Consider the following 25856-nt stretch of genomic DNA (forward strand, 5'->3'; position numbering starts at 1 on the left):
AATTTAAAAGTTAAAAAAGAGGTTATAAGGAGAATTAAGTAGTAGGAAAATATAAATTGTGAAGTTTCACTAAATAATCTTCCTGGTAAAAGAGGAACATCATTTATGCAGTTGACAGAGTATAATACCAGCAACAAAATAAGGAATAGACCTGATTTTTGGATCATGTATATAAAAATAACATGGATTTTATTTCTCGTGAAAACAGTAACCTAACTGCCAAAAGTAGTAATTCCTAGAAAAGGGAAACTTTTCAAAGCTAAATGTCCACTAACAAGTGCTCAGAGGAATTAAAAATAAACTTGCTAACTGAAAAAAAAAAAAATTATCATTTATACCTTTTTTTAGAAAAGTAACTTCTTAAAGATTTCAAATCATTCTGCAATAATTAACCCAAATTGATCTATTTAGTAATCAAATGAATCTGTTCATTATAAAAAATAAAAATTAGCTAACGTAGTCTAATAAGGCATGTTGCCAAATTCATTCTAAAACACATTAAAAAAATAATAAAAATTAAAAAAAATAAAACACATTAAAATATATTTTTTTCTAAAAGGAAAAAAATTCACTGATTTTATCATCTATAACTGTTTGGTCATAGTTTATTTACAATAACATGAGGCTTTCTTCACTTCTCAGTATATCATAAAATATTTCCAACTCCTAGCAAAACATGAAATTCCATCTGTGAATTCCTGATCATGAAGGAAACCTTAAAACACGATCTGGTTTACCTGTATCATCTCACTGCCACAATCCACACTTACACCACCAGAATCTATCCCACTTTTCTACAGGGGAACTCATACACCAAGATCAACTGACGGGAAGAGCTTACTTGTGTATTTTGTGTTTCATCCCTGCAGGGCCACCCTGGAAGGAGCGATCCTAACTATATGTGACAGATGGATCTTCATACCTGCTTATACGCTGTGACACTTGTGGAACTAAAAACCTTCTGGGACTGGCATGGGCCAGAGCTACTATAGCAGTAGCTACCACAGTTCTCGCAACAGTTCATGGTGAGATTGTTGGTGGAGTGAAATTTTGAAAAACAGGCATCACTACAAAGACCATGCACCACATTTTGATATTTAACTTCAAATCGAATCTAGGAAATAAAAACACATACACATCCAAAATCAGTAAAGCCAATTAAAAATCTCGGATCTTTGAGCAGAAGCCCAATAAACGTACAATGTGACTTACATCAGCATTCTTTTGACACATACTGCATTTGGTTGAAATGCTATTGGTATATATGGTGACAACAGGTTTTTTCTTTAGCTCATACGAAGACAGACATGATTGGCTGCAGAAATCTTTGCTAGGAGAAGAATTTTCAAGTCGGGTTGTGATCACATCCTTTGGATTTAAAATGTCTCTAAAAATAAATAACAAAGGCAAAATGAAATGTGTTCTTCATCACTGTAATTTCTTCCTCTCTCTGAGCTAAAATAACTACATTTACTAAGGGCAGCTACTGCTTAGGAGAAAACAGCTGGCTCGGGATAAGGCATATGGAAACCTAAGTTTGGTGATTAGTTCTGTTACTTAACTGAGTGACAATGAGTGAGGTAATTACTCTCTCAATTTCTCATGTATAACATGGGCTTATGATACCTAATTTACAGATGTATTAAGGGAAAATTATATTTAAAATATATCCAGCCAGATGTTCATGATGTCCGTGAGAAAAATAGGGAGGCTTCCAGCCCCAACCAAGTTTCATCCACCAGAGCCAATGGAGCAAGTGGCCATCCCACAACTCCAGACCACAAAGCACTTGTCCTATTACTAGCCAGCAGCTGCTAAGATAGAAACATGATTGAGACAAGGAATGACATGTTTTGGGTTCTTTTAATTGAGAAGCAAGATTTGGGAAACAGACGAACTACCAAAGATTAATATTTTAAAAATTATCATGATATATAAAACTTAACTGTAACTGAAGAGAGCAAAGAAACATAACCAAAGAGCTATAAAGGTTTGGTAGCAGAGGACAGATGGACTTAAGAATAAAACAGAGAGAATACAAATAATCGAGTCATTTTCTAAGACTCTTCAAGTTATTCTGTAAGAGTTCATGACTATAATAAGCACTGACAGTAAAAACAAAGATTAAGTATTGCCATTTTTCTGACCAGTATAAAAAAACTATAGGAAATGGCCATCAATTAGAAGCACTAGTAAAGGCCACAAAGAATATAATGGCAATAATATTATATACAGTTGTACATATTGAGTAATTACTATGTACCAGACCTTGTTCTCTTTATTCAAATTAACCAACTTTTCACAAAAATTCTGCAAGGTAAGTATTATTATAATTGCCCTTTTACAGATGAGGAGATCAAATCAGAAAGGTTAAAGAGTTTGTCAAGGTTACACAGCTGGTAAGCAGTGAAGCCAGAATATAAACTCTAGGCAGTCTAATTCCATAGTCCATGGACTTAATCCACTATCCTGCCTCCCATCCTGTGCCTTTATTATACAGAGCTTTTCCACAGTAAACTATGAAAGAATAACAATAACAACAAAGTACTTTAATTTTCTAAAACTCACCTAACCTTAAAAATAGGACAGTGAATCTTGGAAACCAAGTGGATATGCTTACACACGGATGAAGTTATTAATTTTGAAAAGTGATTTTTCTACTAAAAACAAAGCAATAAAGAATGTTATTTAATAATGTGAATCTGCCAGTGGTATAATATACACATACGTAAACCAATGAGAATGACTTTTTAATGGAAATCTGTGCACATAAATATAAATGCATTCTAAAACCTTATACATCCAAATGAAACTTACACCTTAACAGTTATCTTAAAAAACACACACACATCCAAAATCCATGGCTCCAACTTTCTTCTAATTTCTCTTTTATTTACAAGAACTCTAGGAACTTTTCAATGTGAGAGTCAAATATCACATTTAAGTGTATGACTCAGTTGAACTGTCTATGATAGTCAACTGATAAAGGCATCAAGCAACTTTTGGCAATTTGCAAGAACCAAACCCATGGTATAAACAGATTTGTCACCTAAATCGGTCTACAGGAATGTTTCATAGGCTCTGAATGCAATGCCAGATCAAAAGATAAAAAAAAATTTTGAGTAAGAGCAGCACTGTGGTAAAACGTCTCTGATAAGAGTGCCTATTTTTAACAGAATAATATGCATTTGGATGTATAAGTTGTGCTACATTCTTTAAAATTTAATTCATTTTATTTTGATATTTGATATCTTGAAACAGAGTATCTAAAAACAGTAAACTAATTTTACCCTTCTAGATCAGTTCCATGAGAATGTATAGAAGAGTTTAAGTAAGATATTAGAACATTTTAGAACAAAACTAAATTTGAAAATATTTATGTAAAATATTTTTAAATTCTTCTTTTTTTATTTGGAGATTTCCATTTTAACAGGATCACTTTTAGATATGTAAGGCCAACACCCCAAGCAGATTAAAAAAAAAAAAAAAACTGTCATATATCTCCAAAGACAAAAGAGGGGCCTATAAATTCTATGTTAATATACATAATGATACTAATTTTATTATTAAAAGTAATAGAATCCTACTTATCAACCATTTGCTATGTCCTAAGCCCTGGACTAACACTGTTTCATTAAAATCTAAGTGGGGGGGGGGGGGAATCTAAGTAGATACTATTGACCAATGAAGAAACTGAGGCCTAAAAAAGTTAAATATATAGACCCAATGTCAAGGACCATTAATCTAAGGGATAGAGTCATGATCTAAACCAAGCTCTTAACTTTTATCACTTTACATTAATGACTACTGACTGACAACACAATGTATTCCTAGAACTGTACTAACACAGGAATAGGCAAAACATACCAAATTTTTTCACACATACTAAGGTAGAGAAAGAAGTTTATTATATGGCTTTGTTGCTATTTCTTCCTTTCTCTGCACTTACATGTGACAGTAGGCAACAATAACCTCCCACAAAAACTCACAAAGATGTTTCAGAAATAAACACATTATTTTTGTAATCACTTAGTGTTTTATCTCCTAAAGAATTAAATAACTTATATACTATTTTATTCTACTTCAGTGACTTTCAAGATAATAAATAATTGTGAATGGTTGTCTACAATTACAGGATATATGAGTGGTCCTACAATTCCCACAAATGGTTTGTTATTTCTTTCCACAGTAAAATTTAAACTTAAAGAGATAGAAAACTGGTTTAGATGACACTTTTAACACCAAGTCTTATTTCATGTTACAAAGCTTGAGATTTTGCAAATTTCTCAATTAGCTAAAAAGCTATTTCCATAGAAACATGCTGAAGAGATTTAAAGTAGCAACAGCATCTTTGGTTTTTGTTTTGTTTTTTTAACAACAGCATATTTGAACTAAACTACATACACTTTAAAAAAGTAAAGTAAAAAGGGATGTAATTAAGAATTTTATACTTTGAACAGTTTGTGCAGGTTTTCTTGGGAGGAGGTGGTATGCAGACCCGTGAAGAATATCCAGTGATGCACCGCGTGGAGCAAAAGAGCTGAGTAGATCCGGTCTTATGATATGCAGTTTGCCCTTTATAAAGCATTTTTTTACAACCAGAACAAAAAACCTGAATAGCTACGGCTGGAACCGAAGGAAGCAAAATGTTTGGGCCAGATGATGCAAGAGAAAACTGAAAGCCTGGGGTCAATTGTTGGGCTATAAATACAAAATAAGGGGGGAAAAACAGTTTTAGTATCAATACAAACACATATACATTCTCCATTTTTAGGGCAAATTCTCAGTCTTAAAATCCAATATCCATGAAGTAACAAGCACTCAAAAACACGGGGTTTCACACTGGATGTTATACTGTATATTGGCAAATAGAATTTAAATAAAATTTTTTAAAAGAACAAAAAAATAAAACAGAGGGTTTCAAACTTTTTTAACAATAACTCATGGTTAGAACTATATTTCACATTATAACCCAGGAGAAACATACATTTGTGTGTATGTTTATGTGTGTAAAATTTAATCATTCAAACAGTAGTTTCATGAAATAATGTTTCCTTACTACATGCATGACACTCTAATATAATCTTACTCTACTTCTACCTTTTATTTCTTTATATACATATAACGTATATATTTTAAAATTTTGTGTAGATAATCTCTATATCCATTGTGGACTCAAACTCTCAACCCCGAAATCAAGAGTCACATGCTCCACCAACTGAGCAGCTAGGTGACCCTCTATTCCACTTTTTAAAGTGCCAATCAAGACCAGCTACCCAGTTTAAAAAGCACTGCTTTATCTTAAGGAATAAACGATATACGAGGAGGCACTTTCTCTCAATTCTACTCGCCAAAATGTAACAATACTAATCATAATTAACTTATACAGTTATATTTCTTACCAAGTGGACTGTCACCAACTGAAAACACGGCACTTATTTTCAGTTCACTTTCTTGAGTTTTCAGCTTTGGGTCATGTCCATACTCCTTAAGGAAAAAAAGAAATACAGTGTTAGTATCTAAATAAACCAGAAATTCAAGCAAAAAAATAATCCTGTCATATTTCTTCTACATTCTAATCATAATCACCTTCACAAATACTTCAAAAGTCAAAATTTACAAGTTGTTATACTAGACTTAATCCTTACAAAAAGAACCTTTCAGAACTGGAAGATCTTTCATGACAATTTTAACTACTTTTTTTTTTTTTAAGATTTTATTCATAAGACAGAGAGAGAGAGAGAGAGAGAGAGAGGCATAGACACAGGCAGAGGGAGAAGCAGGCTCCACGCAGGGAGCCCGATGTGGGACTTGATCCTGGGTCTCCAGGATCACAACCTGGGCTGAAGGCAGACGCTCAACCACTGAGCCACCCAGGGATCCCCTTGTAACCACTTTTCAAATGTAATCTCATATATAGGAGCCACACACAGCTATTTCAATGTTGAGTGCTACCCTTTTTTTAGGCTGTGTTTATAAGGAAGCAATAAATAAAATTAAATCTGAATGATTTAGAGACTGGATCCAATTAGTAATTTTAACCAACAGATTCACAAACTGTCATATCTATTAATGGCAGAAAAGACAAGATTTTCAATGCAATCTGTTCATTATACATAAAATCATCAGAGCCTAAATCAGATTTATCCTAATTATACATTCTTTAAAATGCTTTAAGATAAAATATAATCATAAAACAAAATTTTAAAAATACATATATCTATTTTGAAAAAGACTGTTCTTTATTCTGAGATGACAACCATCCTTTTTTTTTTGGTGTTAAAATACATATTTCAAAATAAAGTTTAAAAAAAGTATTTTCAAAAAAAAAAAAATAAAAAATAAAAAAATAAAAAATAAAAAAAATAAAAAAAAAAAAAAAGTATTTTCTGGGATCCCTGGGTGGCGCAGCGGTTTGGCGCCTGCCTTTGGCCCAGGGCGCGATCCTGGAGACCCGGGATCGAATCCCACGTCGGGCTTCCGGTGCATGGAGCCTGCTTCTCCCTCTGCCTGTGTCTCTGCCTCTCTCTCTCTCTGTGACTATCATAAATAAATAAAAATTTAAAAAAATAAAAATAAAAATAAAAATAAAAATAAAAAAAGTATTTTCTGAAATAATGGTGATAATAAATAATAGTTGTATTTTTAACATCCCTATACTTAGCAAAATAAATGACTGATAGGTAGCTCCCAAAGTTACTTTTGAAATTTCTTTGGACTATTACATGCCAAAGACTAGGAACCACTCCATTAATTTAGCACATCTCATGGTGTACATTATAGCACCAAACGAGCTGCTGCGGCCAGTCAGGCAGGAACTATGATCCCTTCTTTATTGACAAGCGAAGTGATTTAAAGATTGATGGTTCAGCAATCTGGCCAAGGTCACAGAGACATGAAGTATACAGAGGGGAATCAAACCCAGGTCTATTCCAAAACCCATGCTATCTCCCTCATAGATGTATAAATACAATGTTTAAAAAATTCTACAGGAGCAAAAAAAAAAATAAAATATAAAAAATAAAAATAAAAATAAAAAATTCTACAGGAGCACTTGAGTGGCACAATCAGCTAAGCATTGGACTATTGGTTTCAGCTCAGGGTCATGAGATCAAGTCCTGCATCGAGCTCGCACTCAGCAGGCAGTCGGCTTAGGGTGCTCTCTACTCCTCTGTCTGCCCCTCTCCCTCCTCCCCGCCCCTCATGTGCACGTGCTCTCTTTTTCTCTCTCATAAATAATTGTTTTAAAAAATTACTATAATGAATTCAAACCATGGCCCTCCCTGGAAAAGAAGTTCCCCAGCTGTAGTCTCCCATTTCCTTTCACTCATAGCACCTGTCACAACATGCCATTTCCTATTTGGGTGATCATTTGTTATGTCTAACACCTTTCTTCTTTTCCTCATGCACACAAAACTGAAAGGACCATGCCCAGTAAGGACAGGGACCATATCTGTTTTCCCACGTCTGGACACTCAACACCTGGCACAGTCAACATAACCTAACAAAGGAGGCTATGGGCTCTGACAGCAGTCAGAAACAAACGTTATCTTGGCTCAAACAAGATATTTAATCTCTTCTAGTTTCAACTTCCTTGTCTATAAAATATATTATCTAACCCACAAGCCCATTATGAGGGGATAAATGATTTAATATAAATGCAGTCTGTAGCATGGTACCTTACAGATAAATCAAAAGTTAACCATGATTTACAACAACAAAAAAAAAAAACCTAGCTTTTAATATTATTTTCATAATTATGGCACTTAATAAATATTCGTTGAGTGAATGATTCCTCGTGGAAGTTCTTAAACATTATACTTAAATAACAATGTTTATCTATTGGTACTTACAAAAAGAAGAGGAATTTAAAAGTATCTATATACATGTATCCCTCCTTCAACTTACCAAAAAGAACACCTAAGAATATAAATTTTTTTTTTTGTTTTATGATAGTCACAGAGAGAGAGAGAGGCAGAGACACAGGCAGAGGGAAAAGCAGGCTCCATGCACCGAGAGCCCGACGTGGGACTCGATCCCGGGTCTCCAGGATCGCGCCCCGGGCCAAAGGCAGGCGCCAAACCGCTGCGCCACCCAGGGATCCCCAACACCTAAGAATATAAAACTATCATTATTCAATCTCTGATATTTTTACCTTATCATTAATTCAATCTCTGATATTTTTCTAATATTGGTTAAATCTCCCGTCAGTTCCTTTTGATTCACAAAGTAATTGTTCCAACTCTTCACCACTAGTAAGTCAACCCTGCAGATTTCCTGCTCCCTGATATTTCAATTTCACCAAGAAAAAAAGAAACTAGAAATCCCTCAATCTCTGATTCTACCTTCACCATGCCTATAAATTGATCAGCAAACTGTCCTCTTATAAGAAAAAGCAACCTTCTTAACCATGACTAAAAGTGCTTGCATTTGGGGTCCCTCTCCCTCTCCCTTCTTTCAGCAAGCCATACCATTGGTGTGTTATCTCCAGCCTCTCACCACCTCCATGTCAGTTTTTTCTCCTCTCTGCTTATAAGGAACGTATTTCCTAAGGAACTACTACCCTCTTCTTTTTCCAACCAGCCAGAGAAAAAGCGCCTGATTATTTTTCTACTTCCTTCTATTCCCTCCCTAGCCCAATGCTGTCAGGCTACTGCTTCAACTGAAACGGGTTATTTTATTTTATTTTATTTATATAATTAAGTAATATCTATCTCCAATATGGAGCTCGAACTCACAACCCTAAGATCAAGACTCACATGCTCTTCCAACTGAGCCAGCCACACCCCCAACTGAAACTGTTGTAAAACTAGTCAATCACCTTGCAGCTACTTAACGCAATAAACATTTTTAGGTTTTATCTTACAAGGCTTCTCAGACTTATCTGACACTGCCAATGATTCCATTTCATTGTCTTCTGGTTCTTATACTTCCATTCATTACTTATGTCTTCATATCCTTCATTGATCTTTTATATTCAGCCCTAAAGTCAATGGTTCCAAAATTCAAGGGCATCTGAAGCCCTTTAAAGGTCCGGTTAAGACATAAATTGTTGGGCTTCAACCCCAGAGTTTCTAACTGAGTAGGTATGGAGCAGGGTCCAAGAATATAAATTTCTAACAAATTTTCAGGTAATGCTGAGGCTGCTGACTGGGGGGACGACCTTGAAGCCACTTTCTATTTTTAAAGATTTTATTTATTTCTTTATTCATGAGAGACACAGAGAGAGAAGCAAAGACACAGGCAGAGGGAGAAGCAGGCTCCATGCAGGGAGCCCGACACAGGACTCGATCCCAGAACTCCAAGATCACACCCTGAGCCAATGGCAGGTGCTAAACAGCTGAGCCACCCAGGGATCCCACACTTTTTCTTTTTCTTTTTTTTAAGATTTTCTTTATTCGTTAGAGACAGAGAGAGAAGCAGAGACACCGGCAGAGAGAGAAGCAGGCTCCTCACAGGGAGTCGATCCCAGGACCCCAGAATCATGCCCTGAGCCAAAGGCAGAAACTCAACCTCCTGAGCCACCCAGCCATCCCCTGAAGCCACTGTGAAGCCCTAAATTAATCCATTGCCCAGCTTTCTACCTTGAGCTCTTCTCTCTACTTTTGTTTCCTGAATGATCTCATCCACATTCATAACTTCAACTATCACCTATATAGGATTACCAGATTTAGCAAATAAAAATATAAAAGCTTAGCAAAATTTGAATTTCAGATAAACAACACTTTCTTAGTGTAAGTATGTCCTAAGTATTGCATGTAACCTACTCATATTAAAAAAAAAAAAATTACTGCTAAAGGGCGTTTGGGTGGTACAGTTGGTTAGAAACTCTTGGTTTCTGGTCAGATTGTGATCTTGGGTCATGAGATCGAGCCCTGAGTTGGGCTCTGTGCTCAGTGTGGAGTCAGCTTGGGACTGTCTCCCTCCCCTCCCTCTCCTTCTGCCCCTCCCCCATACTCACATTTTCTCTTGCTCTCTCAACTAAATAAATAAATCTTCAAAAAAAAAATCACTTAACTTGATAGTCAAATTTCCTGGGCATTCTATATTTTATCTAACACTAAACCTACAGATAGATTAACTTTCATATCTAAATACTATATCCAGGGGATCCCTGGGTGGCTCAGCGGTTTGGCACCTGCCTTCGGCCCAGGGCGTGATCCTAGAGTCCCGGGATCGAGTCCCATGTCAGGTTCCCTGTGTGGAGCCTGCTTCTCCCTCTGCCTGTGTCTGTGCCTCTCTCTCTGTGTTTCTCATGAATAAATAAACAAAATCTTAAAAAAAAAAAAAAAAACTATTCTCTTCTCTTTTGTGTTGAAATACTCAACCACTAAACCTACCACAATTTCTCACCTCTCCATGACTTGGCACACAACTCAAGCGCCACCTGCCCCAGGAAGACTTCCCTTCCTCTCTAGACTTAAGGATTCCTTTTCCTATGTTTCCAATGCACCCTATACATTTCCTGTTACAGTAACTACATAATACTGTGACTTTGTATCTGTACAGAGATGGCACAAAGCAACAGAAAGAATACAAGTTTGACCCCAGTGCCTATTCCAGCTGTTACTGCCTTTGAATTTAGTAAATTACCAACCTCTCCTTTCCTCAGTTCTCTCTGTTGTTGTTGTTGTTGTTGTTGTTTTTCAGTTCCCTCATTTCTATAATGGGGTAAAGATACTTGCCTCATATGGTTGTAGAATTTAAATGAGAATGCATAAAACATGCTTAGCATAGCTTTTGATGAGATGCACTCAATAACTAATTATCTCTTCTTCCTGTATCTCTCTTACACTATCAATTCCCTTGAGAGCAGAGGTCCTGTCTTTCCATCTTTGTAGCTCTTCTGAGAACAAAATAACTAACACAACTTAGACGCCGTATCTGGGTTAAGGGTTTGGGATCTTGAACCAGACTGCCTGCGTTCAAACCCTCACTCAACCACTGAGTGAGTTGTGTGACTTTTAACAAATGACTATCTGTGGCTCAGCATCTTCATGTGTAAAGCAAGAAGAGTAACGGTATTTAACTACTAGGGTCATGTGCATCAAATGGATTAATATAAGTAAACTACTTAAAACAATGTTGAACAAGAGCTATGAAATTTATGATAAGCAGCAATAAATACTCATTGAATAAATGACAGCTCAAATGTAATTTTAAATCCAGAAGACTATTAATAGAGGTATTCCCCACTTTTCAGAAGTTTGCATAATGCCACTTCACTTTTACAAAAGATTTACATATTATTAGCACCTGTTTTCACTAGCAAAAAAAAAAAACTGAAGATTTTTGCTTTTATGAGAAAAGGCAAAAAGCGAAAATAGCCTTCAGCTTTGTTTTGTAGCATGCAGTTATAGAGGCAGCCTGAATCCTGAGAAGCAAGAAGTGAGAGCAGCACCACCAAGCTCCTTTCCCAGGAAGTACACTCAGTACCTCAGCATCAACCACCTCAGCTGCTATAGCTCTGAACTATGTGAGCATCAAAGTTTTATCTAGATTTATTTTGTGCATGTCAGTAAGATAGGTCCTAAGGCATCACAAAAGCCTAATCTAGGAATGCTCAAAATTTTTTCCAGAATAAATTAGTGGTAATCATTTCTTTTTTTTTAAGATTTATTTATTTATTTTTAATTTTTTAAATTTTTTTATTTATGATAGTCACACACAGAGGGGGGGTGGGGCAGAGACATAGGCAGAGGGAGAAGCAGGCTCCATGCACCGGGAGCCCGACGTGGGATTCGATCCTGGGTCTCCAGGATCGCGCCCTGGGCCAAAGGCAGGCGCCAAACCGCTGCGCCACCCAGGGATCCCAAGATTTATTTATTTATTCATGATAGACAAAGAGACAGAGACACAGGCAGAGGGAGAAGCAGGCTCCATGCTGGGAGCCCGACACAGGACTTGATCCCGGTACTCCAGGATCGCGCCCTGGGTGAAAGGCAGGCGCTAAACCGCTGAGCCACCCAGGGATCCCCAATCATTTCATTTTAACACCATTGCGCCTACAAAATTCTCCTAGGAACATTACTTTCAGGAGTGGTGGGGCGGCAGGAGAAGGCTGCATATCAAAAAATATTAAGTATTACAAAGAGAACTGAGTTGGTCCCTATCTACTTAAATTTAAAATGTGAAAAAAAATAAAATAAAATAAAATAAAATAAAATGTAAGCTGTTGGGGTGCCTGAGTGGCTCAGCCAGTTAAGCACCCAACTTGATTTTGGCTCAGGTTATGATCTCAGGGTTTTGGGCTCTGCATTCAGCAGGGAGTCTGACTGTCCCTCTTCCCCTGCTCTGCCCCCTGCTCTCTCTTTCTCTTAGATAAATAAAATCTTTTAAAAAAAAGAAAAAAGTAAGCTGTTAGGCAGATTTTCATTATCACAATTTTGGCATTCAGAAAGAACATTCAACTCATAGCACAATATTTGTTAAATTTATATACTACAGACAAGGCATAATGAAAGAAAACTTGGATCTGGAATTTTTAAAAACTGGTTTTGTATCCCAACTTTGCCTTGGGACCTTAGTGAAGCCCCTTCTTTCTTCAGGCCCAGTTTCTTCGTCATGAAATAAAGGCTCTTTTATTCCAGTTATCAAGCATGTACCTTGTGCCAGTCATTGCACTAGGAATCGAGGCTTCCAGACTCTGTATGAAAACAAAATTCATTGACCTGGAGATGCCACAGCAAAAGTGAAAGCAATATACAATAAAAAAAAAAAAAAAAAAAAAGAATAATTAATTCTACCAGAGTGACTGACTGTATGCTACGTCTTAAAGAGGAGACAAATTTTTGCCACGCTGCCTAGTTCAGAATACCACAGGCAGAAGAAATGGCATGTGCAAAGGTGAGGAAACCAAACTCAACAGAATATGACTTCGAGTAAAACGCAGATAGTTTGCAGGTAAATAGATTCAAAAAGGTGAGAAGGATGACCAATGATACTGAAGACAGAAACAAAGGCTGGAAACATAGATAGTTTGGAGGTTACACTACAAAGTTCATGCTTCATCATGCATGAGGAGGCTGGGTCTTTAAAGGTAGTGATGGCATCAGATCTGTGGAGGTACAATAGCATCATTACACAGGGTTTTGCTGGGGATAGTGACTGAAGGTAAAGGGATGAGTAGGAAATTGTTATAAAAGTTAAAATGAGAAAAAATGACATAGGAACGAAAAGGCAGAGTCAGTAAAAAAAAAATACTTCAAAGGTAGAATCCACAAAACTTGGCACACAAATGGTTACTTCTGGAAGAAGAGTAAGAATTTAGTATCTAGGGGGAAAATAAATGTCATAGATGCCACGCCTCACCCCCACCCCACATTCTATACACAGTGTCTCAGATGCCTTCTCAGCACAGCACTCTAGGGAGACAAAATCTGTTTGGCATCCCTGTTCTGGAATAACATTGCCTTTGAGATGGAATGAGAAATAAAATATTAGCATTATTATTTATTATTGTTAGTATAATTCGTATTTTTAATATCATTGGTTTGCTTATGCAGTAACTGAAGAGTATCAAGCAAAAGAACTGTGCAAAAACAAAAAAACAAAAAAAACATCATTCTTCACCAAAACAAATAACCAATGTCTTTATACTGATCTCCACATATTTCCAAGCTCGGTCCCTAAGGGTACCTAGGTGATCTTTCTGAGTATGTTTATCTTATTCTCCCACTTAAAATCCTGCAATCTCTTCCCATTGCTCTCTTCCCACGGGGTCTTCCCAGAGAGACCAAAATTCATAAAAAGGTCCTAAAGTCCTGCATGATCTGGCCTCAAACTACCTACAGAGCCTCATTCTAGAAGATAACAGGCTTTGAAGTCTGACTACCTGGATCTGAATATACTCTGCCACTTATGAGCTATGATCCCTGGTAAACTGCTTGACTTCTTTGCACTTTGGTTGCCTCATCTGTAACATGGAGATAATGCAGTTGTGAGAATGGTGCCTGGCATAGTATAAGCACATATAAATATCAGTAAGTTAATATTTATAATATATGTCTTTATGATAGAATATATACAAATTGATACATAAATACTACCTATTAGTGTTGTTATGATCAACATTACCGTCATCACCATTTGCATATGTTTTCTGTTCCAAGGCTCACTGGTCTTGCAGTTCTTCAAAAGAACCGTGCATCTAATGTAGGGCTTCCCTATATGCAGATTGCTCTGTCTGGAACACTCTCCACGCCTTTGCCTAGTCAATTCATTCTTCATAATTCGGCTTTCGCATCCTTCCCTCATGGAAGCCTTCCCTAGCCAACCTCTGCCCCCAACCAAAACTAGGTCAGAGTCCCCATTTTAGGTTTTTCTTGCAGAGCACTTGTCATAGTTTGTAATTATATATATTATTTGATCAATTACTTGTATAATGTCTATCACCCTTACTAACCTATAAGCTCAATGAGGAGAGGGACTAAACTGACTCCTCAGTCTTCTGGAATAGAATAGACCACAGATACAGAATAAAAGGAAACTACTGTCAGATACAAGAGAAATTAAAAAAAAAAAAAGTACCAAGTATAGAAAAATGGTAATACATAGTAGTTTTTACAAAAAGAAATACACAGTTTAGTTTCCGAGATCTTTTCTCACTTAAAGAAATCTGATTTACTCATCTAATGGGGGGAAAAAAACAGTTTGGGTTGTTTGTTTCAACATACAAGTCAGAAATTACCTAACTAAAAATCTGAATTCACCAGGTAATGGAATGCTTACTTGAGCATTGTCAGGTTCTTCTTTAATTTTGTCCAGAAGCTCCTGCTGCGGTGCCATTGCTTTGCCACATTCACCATCCAATGGCTCTTTCATTCTAATTTTTTATGTAAAGGAATTCCCCAGCCTTAAACTAAATAGACTTCTTCTTGGTAAAGGACAGGTGGACTCCTAAAATACAACATAAAGCATTGGCACTCGGGTTTATTCTTTTTTTTTTTTCTTTCTCCTTCACGTTTATCTATATTAAAAGCTTTGTGTTGAGCACAAGGCTTCAAAGTTGAGCCTTTGAAAAACAACGCTTCTGGGGCCAGGACTAATTCTGTCCTCCCCCCTTCCTGCCTTCTGCTCTTTTAATAAGTTATCTTCACAAGAGAAAAGTCTTGGGGGGGGGGCACCCAGGCAGCTCGATCAGTTAAGCACCCAACTCTTGACTTTTGGTTCAGGTCAATGAACTCAGGATCCTGGGATGGAGCCTCCCACTCGGACTCCACAGGCTGGGTGCTGGGTGCAGAGCCTGCTTAAGATCAAGAGTCCCTCTCCCTCCACCCGCCCCCCCCCCACTCCCTCTGTAAAATTATGAAATGAAATGAAATGAAATGAAATAAAATAAAATAAAAAATAAAATAAAATGAAGTAAATAAAATAAATAAAACAAAATAAAATGAAATAAAATAAATAAAATAAAGTAAATAAAACAAAATATAAAATAAAATAAAATAAAATAAAATAAAATAAAATAAATAAAATAAAATAAAAAATAAAAGTTAAAATAAAACAAGGAAAGTCTTCTGGAAGTAGTCCCCGCGTCCCCAGTAACTTTACAAACACTCGGGTCTATCAAATGTTGCAGTTACGTGGGGGTTGGGGGTGAGACCGGCTGGCCAGGACGCGAGAAGAAGTCATCAAGCACTTGGAGGAGAGGACTCAGAAGCACAGTTTCTGACCCGTTCAGCTTCCACTTCTCCCAGTGGGGCGCCCAGCACTCTCCCCACCCCCACCCCGAGCTCGGCCTTTCCTGGGGGCCTCCCCAAGGGCCCCGTGTCAGGCCCCAACGACGGCCGAGCTCCAGATGCGGCTCGCAGGTGAACAGGGAGGCCCCTGTTTAAAGCGGTCCTGCCCCTTCTGAGGTCTCAGGGGTCTCCGGGGTCTCAGGGGTCTCCGGAGTCCTGGGATCTCAGGGGTCCAGGGAGCTCCAAGGTCTCAGGGTCTCCGAGGTCTCCGGGCCGGGGGGTGGGGGGGGTTTCCCGGGGTCTCCGGGGTCTCGGGGATCTCTAGAGTATCGGGGGTCCCGGAGTCTCGGGGGTCTCCCGGGTCCCAGGCGCGGTGTCCAGGGTCTCCCGGGGTCTCGGGGGTCTCCAGGGTCCCGGGGTCTCGGAAGTCTCCCGGGGTCTCGGCGATCTCCGGGGTCTCGGGGGTCTCCCGAGGTCTCCGGGGTCTCCCGAGATCTCGGGGGTCTCCGAGGTCTCGGGGGTCTCCGGGGGTCTCCGGGGTCTCGGAAGTCTCCCGGGGTCTCCGAGGTCTCGGGGATCTCCGGGGTCTCGGGGGTCTCCCGAGGTCTCCGGGGTCTCTCCAAGGTCTCGGGGGTCTCGGGGGTCTGGGGGTCTCGGGGGTGTCGGGGGTCTCGGGGTCTCCGGGGGTCTCCCGAGGTCTCCGGGGTCTCCGGGTCTCCCGAGGTCTCCGGGGTCTCGGGGTCTCCGGGTCTCCCGAGGTCTCCCGAGGTCTGGGGGGTCTCCCGGGTCTCCGGGGTCTCGGGGGTCACTAGGGTCCCCGGCCGTCCAGCCCGAGCCGCAGGGCGCCCCCAGAGCCATCTTTACCCTCGTCTTTACCGCCGGGCCGGGCGTGCAAATGGGCACCTGGCGGGGGAACCTGCGGGGAACGGGAGGACGACTTCGGGCCGCTCGCCGCGGTCACGGCGACCCCGGGCGCTCATCCCTGCTCCCGGGGCCGCTTCGTTCCGAAGTGTCGCCCGCGCCGACCAGCCCCGCGCCCGCCGCCGCCGCAGGCAGAGCGGGCAGGGCGGGCAGGGCGGGCGCCCCGCAAGCCCCTGTCACCGCGTCCCCGCCGCGCTCCCGGCGCCGCCCCCGCCCGGGGGCCGCCTCGTCACGTGGCGCGCCCGCCGCCCCGCCCCGCCGCCGCCGCGCTCACCTTCGGGTCGCCTCCCTGCTCCCGCGGAGCCCCGGCTGGGTCGCGGGGTGGGGTGAGGAGCCGGGGCCCGAACCCACAGCTCCGCGCGCCGGGCACTGGGGTGATGCTCTCTTACTGCACTTGTTCCGCCTGGGCCATCGGGACGCAACGCGGGGCCAACCGCGCATGCGCAGCCCTGTCTCCGCCCTCCTTTTCCCGTCATGCTCTGGGCCTGAGCCGAGGAGATCTTCCCAGGATTCCTCTCTCCTCAGTGATGGCTGACTTCTTAAAGAGACCAAGACCCGAGGATGAAAAGGTAGCAAATAGGCTTTGTGGGGGAGGGGAAGGGAGGGGGGAGGACAAAACAAAGTTGGGGGCACTGCAAATACTCTGCACAGTTTTTGTTTTTGTTTTTGTTTTTCTCTGCACAGTTTTGCACAAAGATGGCCTCCTAAGAGAGCGTAAGAATAAATAATGGCTATTTGTTAAGCCAAGGGCTCATGACTCCTTGACCTCCATCAATCCACTTAGTCCTCACTACAGCCCCAAGAGGTACGAATTTTTATCTCACATATAAATGTAAACAGATTAACTTGGTCGAAGTCAAGATTTGTTGCTTTTTTTTTTTTTTTGCATTCAGAATTATTATTTTTGATTGGTGACTGCTGCATAATATTCTGCTTTATGAATATGCGACAATTAGTCTGCCGTTGATGTACCTTGGAGTTGTTTCTTTTTTTTCTTTTTTTTTTTTTTTTTTGGAGTTGTTTCCAGGTTGCAGTTGACTAGCAATTATGCTGCTGTGACCTTTCCTGCCCCTTGTTGCACAGATGCTGGGTGTAGGCCTTGCTTGTTACATACGTATGAGACTTAAGGGGATGATGTCAAGCAATTCCGCACCCCCACCAGCCATCGGTGAGAGACCCAGCTGCCCCACATCCTCACCTGTAAGGACCACTGTACATCTTTTCAATTTTAACCTTTCGGGGGGGGGGGGGGGCGGGGATAGTGGTATCTCATTGTGGAGTTTGTTTCTTTGGATTTGGGGTGGTTTGTTTTTGTTTTGGGGGGTTTTTTTAAGATTTTTTTTTCATTTTTATTTATTTATGATAGTCACAGAGAGAGAGAGAGAGAGAGAGAGAGAGGCAGAGACACAGGCAGAGAGAGAAGCAGGCTCCATGCACCGGGAGCCCGACGTGGGATTCGATCCCCGGTCTCCAGGATCGCGCCCTGGGCCAAAGGCAGGTGCTAAACCGCTGTGCCACCCAGGGATCCCAAGATTTTATTTTTAATTAATCTCCGCCACCAACATGGGGCCCAAAATCAGCACCTGGGTGTCAAGAGTCTCTCTCTTCAATGGCCAAGCCAACCAGGTGCCCCTCATTGTGGTTTTAATGTGGATTTCCCAGATGTCTAATAGGGTTGAGCCATTTTTTTTATGTTTCTCGATACCTGGACATTCTCTTTTATAAAGTGCCTATTTAAGGGTCTCATCCACTTTTGTATGGGGTTGTCTGTCATTTTATTATGGACACGTATTCTAGATATGAGTCCTTTGTTGAGATAATCTATGCGGTGTAAAGATCTTCTCCCACTCAGCAGCCAGCACTTCCACTTGATTACTGGTTGGGGTCTTTAACGAACATAAAAGACCTTTATGGGTGGTGCTTCTTGTGTCCTGCTAAGAAATACTTTCCTACCAACAGTGCTGATTAATTGTTAGGATTGTTATTACTTTGTCCTCATTTAGCTCTGCAATCCACTTGAAGTTGAGTTTTGTGTACGGTGTGAAAGTCAGGTTTCATTTTTTACACGTAAATGTTAAATTGACTAAGAACTATTTTTTTTAAGATCTTATTTATTTATTCATGAGAGAGAGAGGCAGAGACACGGGCAGAAGGAGAAGCAGGCTCCATGCAGGAGCACAACGTGGAACTGGATCCCGGGACCCCAGGGTCACGCCCTGGGCTGAAGGTGGCGCTAAACCGCTGAGCCACCCGGGCTGCCGGACTAAGAACTATTTTTGAAAGTTTGTCCTTTCCCCTATTGCTCTGCACTGTCACCCTTGCATAAACAAGTTATCTATAAATGTGTGGTTTTGTTTCAGGACTATGCAATCTATTCATTTTGTCTCTCTTTGTGGAAATGTCACATTGTCTTAATTTCTGTAACAGCTTTACAGGAAATCTTGATATCTGGTAGAAAAAAAGTCTTCCTTCCCATTATGATCTTCAAAATTGTCTTGGCTTTTCTTGGTCCTTTGCATATCCATATAAATGTTATTTTTTAAGGATTTTATTTTTAAATAATCTCTACACCCAATGTGAGGCTCAAACTCAGAACTCCAAGATCAAAGAGTCCCCTGACTGAGCCAGCCAGGCACCCCCATATAAATTTTAGAATCTGCTTGCCAAATGTGACCAAATTTTCCATATATGTTTTAAACTCACCCAGAATTTTGGTTAGTATAGCACTGAAGCTATAGACTTGTTTTGGAGAATTGGCATTTGTTATTCATTGTGTTGAATTGAGTCCCCCAAAAAGATATGGTGATCTCAGAATATGACTTTATGTGAAAATAGCATTGTTGTAGATGTAATTAGAGTAGGAGTGACCCTTAATAATTAGAGTAGCTGGTCATATTAGAGTAGGATTGACCCTTAATAATCCAATATAACTCGTGTCCTTATAAGAAGAGGAGACATAGAGACTGACAATTGGGGAAAGAACACCAGAAGATAATTGAGGCAGAAAGTGCAGTACTACAGCTGCAAACCAAGGAATGGCAAGGATTAATGGTAAACAAACAAAAGCTAGAAGAGACAAGGAAGGAGTCTCCCATCTGGATTTCAGAGAGAAGAAGGCTCTGCTGATACCATAATTTTAGACATCAAGCCTCCAGAACTGTAAGACAATACATTTCTGTTTGTAGCACTTTCTTACAGCAGGCCTAGGAAACTAATATGATTGAATCTTCCAATCCATGAAAATAGTATATCTCTCCGTTTATTTCTGTAATTTCTCTTGATGATGGTTTGTAGTTTTGTTTTGTTTTTTTTTTAAGATTTTATTTATTTATTCATGAGAGACACACAGAGAGAGACAGAGAGAGAAGCAGGCTCCTGCAGGGACCCTGATGTGGGACTCGATCCCAGGACTCCAGGATCACACCCTGGACCGCAGGCAGGTGCTAAACTGCTAAGCCATCCAGGGATCCCCTATAGTTTTTAAGTATGGAGATGGCACATCTTTTTTAGATTTATCCTATATCTTTGATATTTAATAGTTTTTTTTAAAAGATTTACCCACTTATTTAAAAGAGAGAGCACAAGAGGACTGGTGGGGGGCAGAGGAAGAGAATCTCTAGGCAGACACTCTGCTAAGCATGGAGCGCAACACGGGGCTCAATCCTACAACCCATGAGACTATGACCTGGGCTGAAACCAAAAGTCAGATGCCCATTCGTGGGTATTCAGGTGCCCCTTTTTTTATGGCATTTTTTTTTTAATTTATTTATGATAGTCATACAGAGAGAGAGAGAGAGAGGCAGAGACACAGGCAGAGGGAGAAGCAGGCTCCATGCACCGGGAGCCCGACGTGGGATTCGATCCCGGGTCTCCAGGATCGCGCCCTGGGCCAAAGGCAGGCGCCAAACCGCTGCGCCACCCAGGGATCCCTTTTATGGCATTTTAAATGGTAAAATTTCATTTTCTAATTGTTTGTTTCCATTATAAATATAGAAATATGACTTTTGTATGTTGGTTTTGAAGACAGCACCCTTGCTAAATTCATTCATTAATTCTAATAGTTTTTCCAATTTGTAGATATTTTCTAGGGTTTCAACTATTTAGAGAATAAAGACAAACTTATATTTTCCTTTCTAAACATATAATTTTCATCTTATTCTGTTGCCCTAATAAAAATAGTGGTTTTGGGCATCAGTATCTTCTTCCTGCTATGTTGTTTTCAATATAAGATCATTAAATATTAAATTTGCTTTAGAATTTTTGCAGCTACCTGTGGGGGATTAATTACTGCAAATTCTTTGCAACTTCTTTCATCAAGAGAGGGAGTCTATTTCCTTATCCCTTGTTTCTTGGTTGGCTTCGTGAGTTATTTTGACTGACAGAATGTGACAGAAGTGATATCCTATAAATTCCCAAGAGTAGGTCTCAATAGTCTTTGCTGCTTCTGCTTTGACTTTCTTGGGAACATTCTCACCATCATGTCAAGATCAGATGGGCTAAACTACTGAATGATGGAAGATCAGGTACAGAGCAGTCAGCACCAGGGCCACATACATATGAGTGGAATCATTTTGGATCCTTCAGGTTGATAGATGACGGCAGTCTCATGAGCGGGCCCAGGCAAGATAACCAGAAGAATTACCTAGCTAAGCCCAAATTATAGCGTCATAAATGAATGAAGGGTTATTTAGCAGGAGAGAACTGTTGCAGAAGAGATATCTAGAAATGGAGACCACCAGAACTAAAATCTAAAACACATGACATCAACTTTGGGACCAGGCAGCCAGCAGAGTTTGGAAAGACAGCAGGAGTCTGTTAGTGGAGGCTGAAAGAGCACTGAGGAAATTGTTATTGGAGGTTGGAGAAAGACCAGCTAGTGTGATGCAGTAGCAAAATGTTCTGCAGCCCTGCTGCTGATAATAACGTGGAAAATAAAAAAAAAAAAAACGTAATTAGTGAACTTGTGGATCCAGTTTAGGAGATTTCCAGGCTGAATATTAAAAGTGCTTATTTTAGGGATCCCTGGGTGGCGCAGCGGCTTGGCGCCTGCCTTTGGCCCAGGGCGCGATCCTGGAGACTCGGGATCGAATCCCACGTCAGCCTCCCGGTGCATGGAGCCTGCTTCTCCCTCTGCCTGTCTCTGCCTCTCTCTCTCTCTCACTGTGTGCCTATCATAAATTAAAAAATAAAATAATAAAATAAAAGTGCTTATTTTAAATAAATAAAAATAAAAAAATAAAAATGCTTATTTATTTTAGTCACCTATGATAAGATTTTGCAAAAGATAAACAAGCTAAAGAAGGAACTTGTGTTTTCAAGCAGAAATTAGACAAAACGTGAAGGGCCCAGGACAGTCTCTCCAGCTAGCTAAATATCAGCAAAATAAATCTCGGAAGAAAAATCACGTATAGGACATTAAGGTAAAATGTGGCCTCAAGGTCAACAACTCAAGAGTGCAGCTGTAAGACATCAAAAGGAGTTAAACAGTGCCTCATAGACCCTCTTCTCTAGACTGAAGGGCTTCTAAGAAACACAAGGGCCTTGTCCCATAGCAATCTGACACATACCCAGAGGAGAGAGAGTTTTGTCCCACAAAGAAGAAAGGATGTGGTTTGGGAGCCACAGAGTGAATCCAAATCTCTTCAGTAAGACCCACAAAGTATTTGCCAAACCAAAACCTTAGACCAAAAGGATCATGGACAGCTTGAAAGGAAAGAGATCCTGACAGAAGCTGAGAAAGGTATTAGATGCAAATATGGACCATTTCTTATGGAAAATAAAAGTTCCTCAGGGGAGGAAGCCATGAGCCCAGAGGGAAGAAGCAAAAGCCTCTGAAGAAAATGGATTATGAAACCATTCCCAGGGAACAAAACAATCAAAGAACATCCCTTGTCTTTGGAGTAGGAGAATCTGACCACAGGTGCCCAGGTAGTGAATTACTATGGTTCAGTGACTGTTACATGCTTTCTGTTCTTCCTCTTTTTGAACAAGAGCCTTCATTGGAGTCATTATGTCTCTGTATCAGGTGTTTTGGGTGTATGGGGAACAGGGAGCAAGGGGACCAGATGACTTGACTTTTTAGTCCACAGATCTTTGGATTGAAAAAGTTGTAGCTGGGCAGCCCTGGTGGCGCAGCGGTTTAGCGCCGTCTGCAGCCCAGGGTGTGATCCTGGAGACCCTGGATCAAGTCCCACATCAGGCTCTCTCTGTATGATGCCTGCTTCTCCTCTGCCTCTCTCTCTCTGTCTCTATGAATAAATAAATAAAACCTTTAAAAAAAGAAAAGAAAAGAAAAAGTTGTAGCTGAGCAGATGCACTGAATGAACTACACCAGAGGAGCTGCTTCTTCATAGGCCCGATTCAGAGGGTGAAGAGCCTGGACTTTGACCCAATGCCTAATGACTTGAGGCTTTTGGTTGAGGACGTGAGTGTATTTTGATTCGGAAAGGACATGAATTGTTTTGTCCAGAAGGCAGACTATAAGAGATTGTTTCCAAGGTTGGTCACCAACAACTCCTCCTCTCTCCGTATGTGTCTGAGGCTTCTACTATCAAGAAGTGGAGTCAGTTTCCCTGCTGCTTGAATCGGGGCTAGCCTGTCCACTTATTTGGATCAATAAATTGCAGGGGAGTGACAGTGTGACAGTTACAGGTGTAGGCTTTAAGAGAACTGGCAGCTTCTGCCTTAGTTCTCTCGAAGCCACAATCATGTGAACAGGTGTGGCCAGCCAACTGGAGAGACCACACCGAGAGGAGGAGGGAAGTCCCTGAGCTTCCCTGCCAAAGTCTCAGGGATGTGGGTGAAGTTCTCTTGGGCATTCCAGCCGGATTCCTAGATGAAAACGTCAACGTACCCTGGGGCAGAAGAACTCCCCAGCTGAACCCAACCAAACACAGAATCATGAGAAATAACAAATCGTTGCTTTAGGCCACAATGTTTTGGAGTGGTTTGCTACATAACAATAGATAACTAACACACTAAAATAGTTTACATGTTTTATATTTTTTATTTGTTTTATTATTTATTTTTTATTTTTTTAATTTTTTTATTACATGCTATTAGGAACTACTTTGCAGAAAGTATGTCTTGTTTCAAGAATCCTTACTGTATACTTCTATTTCAGATTCCCGGTTGCAATATTGTGACCTGTTTAGAGTACAGATTTATTGTTTACCACTCTTTCTTTTCCTTTCCCTTTTCTCTACCTTGAAAAGTAGAGTATCTTAATTATTTTCCTCAGATGAAGTTATGGATGATATATATTTTTTGAATCCCTATGTGTTGAAGACTATTTTTGTAACAAAGAAACCCCAAAATGCAATACCTCAAATAAACTGAGGTTTAGGGGTGCTTGGGTGGTTTAGTTGTTTAAGCTTCCGCCTTCAGCTCAGGTCACCATCTCAAGGTCCTGGGATCAAGCCCTGCGCTCAGCAGGGAGTCTGCTTCTCCCTCTACCCTCCTCCCTTACTTGTGTGCTCTCTCCCTCTCTCTCTCTCAAATAAATAAAATCTTAAAAAATTAAAAAAACTGAAGTTTATCTTTCTTTCATATCACTGTTTGAGGCACGTGTTCTAGGTCATTAGCAGTTGTGCTTCTACATCATCATTTATGAACACAAGATTCTCCCATCTTGTTTCTCCCATCATTGAAACTGGTCGCAGGCACATCTTCCAGAGAGTATGGAGGAGGCACACCTGGGTCTTAGGTTGCTGGGCTCGGAAATGACGCATAAGACTCTGAGTACACATTATTAGAGATTTTTGTCCACATGACCATTGAAGCCAGGGGAGGGTGCAATGAGGAGAGAATAGCATCACGTTCCAGGCTATAATTATAATCCCACAGTAAAAATGACATAGTTGGTCATGAGGTGTTGCCAAATCAAAACCAAAGTTGCTGGGAAGTGATAGGCAGCTTTCCAGCTCACAAGCACAGTGCAGACGGATAAGTAGTAAGTGCAGAAAATCCTAAATGAAACATGAAAAAGAACACTTACTTACAAAGGAAAGAGAATTAGACCAGCTTTGGACTTCTCATCTGCAATACTATGACAGAAACTAAAATCCAAGAATGTTCTACATGGCCGAGACATTTGCCAGGGCCAAATAATGACATTTCTGGAAATACTGTGCAAGATGTGGTGTGGATTGCTAACTTTCTAGTGCATTTCAGTCTTTTCTTTAATGAATAAATCTATCAGTCACCGGCAGACCAGGCCTTCTCCACCTCCGCCCTTCTCAGGACTGCCTGGGCCACTCCTGGGAAGAGGAAGCCCCATAGCTTACCTCGGCCTGGGGGCAGTGGAGGAAGTGTGTATAAATTTGGGCCAATGAGGGATCCCTGGGTGGCTGAGCATTGAGCATCTGCCTTTGGCCCAAGGCGTGACCCCAGGGTCCTGGGTTGAGGTCCTGGGATCAGTCCCACATCGGTCTCCCCGCGTGGAGCCTGCTTCTCCCTCTGTCTGTGTCTCTGCTTCTCTCTGTGTCTCATGAATAAAAAAATAAAATATTTTTTAAAAAATCAATTAAAAAAAAAAAGAATCCGTGTTGCAGCACTGCAAAGGGGCTCTTCAATCTCTGCACACCTTTTGAGACAAGGAGTTAACTCCTTCGCAGCTCCTTTCACAATGGACAGCTCTGCCTTCAGGAAGGTTTTGATCGTAAACCCTGGCTGGGCCCTAGGAAGGGAGTCCCCTTCTCCCTCTTCTGTCCTCGCCCCCACTTACATAATTCACCCTGGGGTACCAGCCTTCTTTTGCTCAATCACAGTATCTAAAGTTATCAAGCACTATTGAGCCAGAGCCAGTGCTAAGCACTGGAGACGTAGAGAGGAATTTTAGCTTTTAAAGTTCATGTGCTAGAGGGGAGACAGACATGGAAAAACCATTAACAAAAATTAGAAGCCAGTGAGTAATGGGGCTGGGGAGGAAGAGAAGTGGCTTTCAGGAGAGACTCCCTGCAGGAAGGAAGACACCTGAGCTGAGTGGGGACAGTCAGGCCTAGGACCCCTGAAGTCAGTGCTGCCTCCTCCACCCACACACCCTCCAGCTGTGTCCCAGCTCCTCAATCCCACCTCCTCCGTGTCCCGGAAATGCAGAGAGGAGAAAATCAGCCTGGACATCCCTGAGGCCAGGTCAGCATGGCACAGAGTCACAGGCAACGGTGGGAGGTGCCGCCCCATGAACGCAGCCGCCCATCAGCTGCTCCATGGGGTCCAGCCCTGCGTGGGATTCCCCTCTGGCAGAGGCTCAGAGGA

The 25856-nt window shown here is 40.8% G+C and overlaps 2 protein-coding genes and 1 long non-coding RNA gene across 11 annotated transcripts in view; 1 reads left to right on the forward strand and 2 right to left on the reverse strand.

Annotated features, from left to right (window-relative positions):
• Positions 1 to 17028, reverse strand: part of ZMYM6 (zinc finger MYM-type containing 6) — a 40177-nt gene extending 23149 nt beyond the window's left edge. Inside the window, exons 1-6 of one of the 9 annotated variants that reach the window (XM_041738738.1) lie at positions 16876 to 17028; positions 14731 to 14898; positions 5403 to 5487; positions 4452 to 4701; positions 1213 to 1387; positions 923 to 1114 (exon numbers count right to left, since the gene is read on the reverse strand). In XM_041738738.1, the coding sequence (XP_041594672.1) occupies positions 923 to 1114; positions 1213 to 1387; positions 4452 to 4701; positions 5403 to 5487; positions 14731 to 14823 (795 nt within the window). In that variant the 5' untranslated portion in view covers positions 14824 to 14898; positions 16876 to 17028. Of the gene's footprint in view, positions 1 to 922; positions 1115 to 1212; positions 1388 to 2568; positions 2661 to 4451; positions 4702 to 5402; positions 5488 to 14730; positions 14899 to 16544; positions 16814 to 16875 lie in introns of those variants that run through there. The other 8 variants (XM_041738741.1, XM_041738739.1, XM_041738737.1 and 5 more) reach the window with 8 other exon arrangements.
• Positions 16002 to 16538, reverse strand: LOC121481052 (basic proline-rich protein-like). The gene has a single exon (XM_041738012.1). It carries the CDS (start codon positions 16536 to 16538, stop codon positions 16002 to 16004), a length of 537 nt encoding a protein of 178 aa, XP_041593946.1.
• A 2-nt stretch (positions 17029 to 17030) lies between the features above and the next one.
• LOC121481424 lies at positions 17031 to 17980 on the forward strand. Its single transcript, XR_005985286.1, has 4 exons — positions 17031 to 17170; positions 17286 to 17406; positions 17685 to 17801; positions 17968 to 17980. It is a non-coding gene; the product is annotated as an uncharacterized LOC121481424 (long non-coding RNA).
• Positions 17981 to 25856: the final 7876 nt, after the last annotated feature.

Source organism: Vulpes lagopus, chromosome 23 (genome assembly GCF_018345385.1).
Source record: "Vulpes lagopus strain Blue_001 chromosome 23, ASM1834538v1, whole genome shotgun sequence".
In the NCBI taxonomy this organism is placed as follows: Eukaryota; Metazoa; Chordata; class Mammalia; order Carnivora; family Canidae; genus Vulpes; species Vulpes lagopus.